This window comes from Penaeus monodon, chromosome 30 (genome assembly GCF_015228065.2).
Source record: "Penaeus monodon isolate SGIC_2016 chromosome 30, NSTDA_Pmon_1, whole genome shotgun sequence".
Classification (NCBI taxonomy): domain Eukaryota; kingdom Metazoa; phylum Arthropoda; class Malacostraca; order Decapoda; family Penaeidae; genus Penaeus; species Penaeus monodon.
Genome location: NC_051415.1, coordinates 37588616 through 37589189, shown reverse-complemented (window position 1 = coordinate 37589189; position 574 = coordinate 37588616). Strand labels below are relative to the sequence as shown.

Here is a 574-nt window from a genome sequence, read left to right as displayed (position 1 = left end):
CGACAGCAGAAGGAAGTCATTCTCTGCTCGAAGTAATGCTAATAATGCGCAGAAAGTGGTAGGAAAGATAACGATAAATTATTACAACCATGAAGGAATAAAATGTTATAGATATAAGTGGATACATTACTGTGAACATGAGGGAAAAACACGATTGTGCTCAGGATTCAGCACGGGAGTTCCTGCCGAAAGCGCTGCGATGGCGGACGAAGGCGCAGCTGGTCGGCGCCCGAAATGCCGGGGATTTATCACTTGGAAGCCGACTCCTGATGTTTGGCGCCTGAAATATGGATACGGAACCTGCCACAGGCCACCCTCGGCCCGACATGTGGCAGATTTCGTGTCCAGTAAGTGACTTTAACATGTATTCCACATGGTTTGGCAGCGAAACTGACATCCGGCCTTCGAATGATTTAGCATAAAAAACAGGGGTGACTGACGCTCTAAGCAGGATACATTATTTGCTTAGCTTGTGAGGCCTCTGCGTATCTAGTGGCCAGATATGGTGGCTTTCGAACTCACATCTGTCTCATCCACTGCATCCTTGTTAGTTTCATTTTGGATCGGATAACCT

At 47.0% G+C, this 574-nt stretch overlaps 1 protein-coding gene across 1 annotated transcript in view; it reads left to right on the top strand.

Moving 5' to 3' along the window:
* The first annotated feature begins 287 nt into the window (after nucleotides 1-287).
* LOC119592445 (translation initiation factor IF-2-like) overlaps nucleotides 288-574 on the top strand; it is a 1393-nt gene continuing 1106 nt past the window's right edge. Inside the window, exon 1 of the mRNA XM_037941267.1 lies at nucleotides 288-376. Within this exon, the coding sequence (XP_037797195.1) occupies nucleotides 288-376 (89 nt within the window). The remainder of the gene's footprint in view (nucleotides 377-574) is intronic.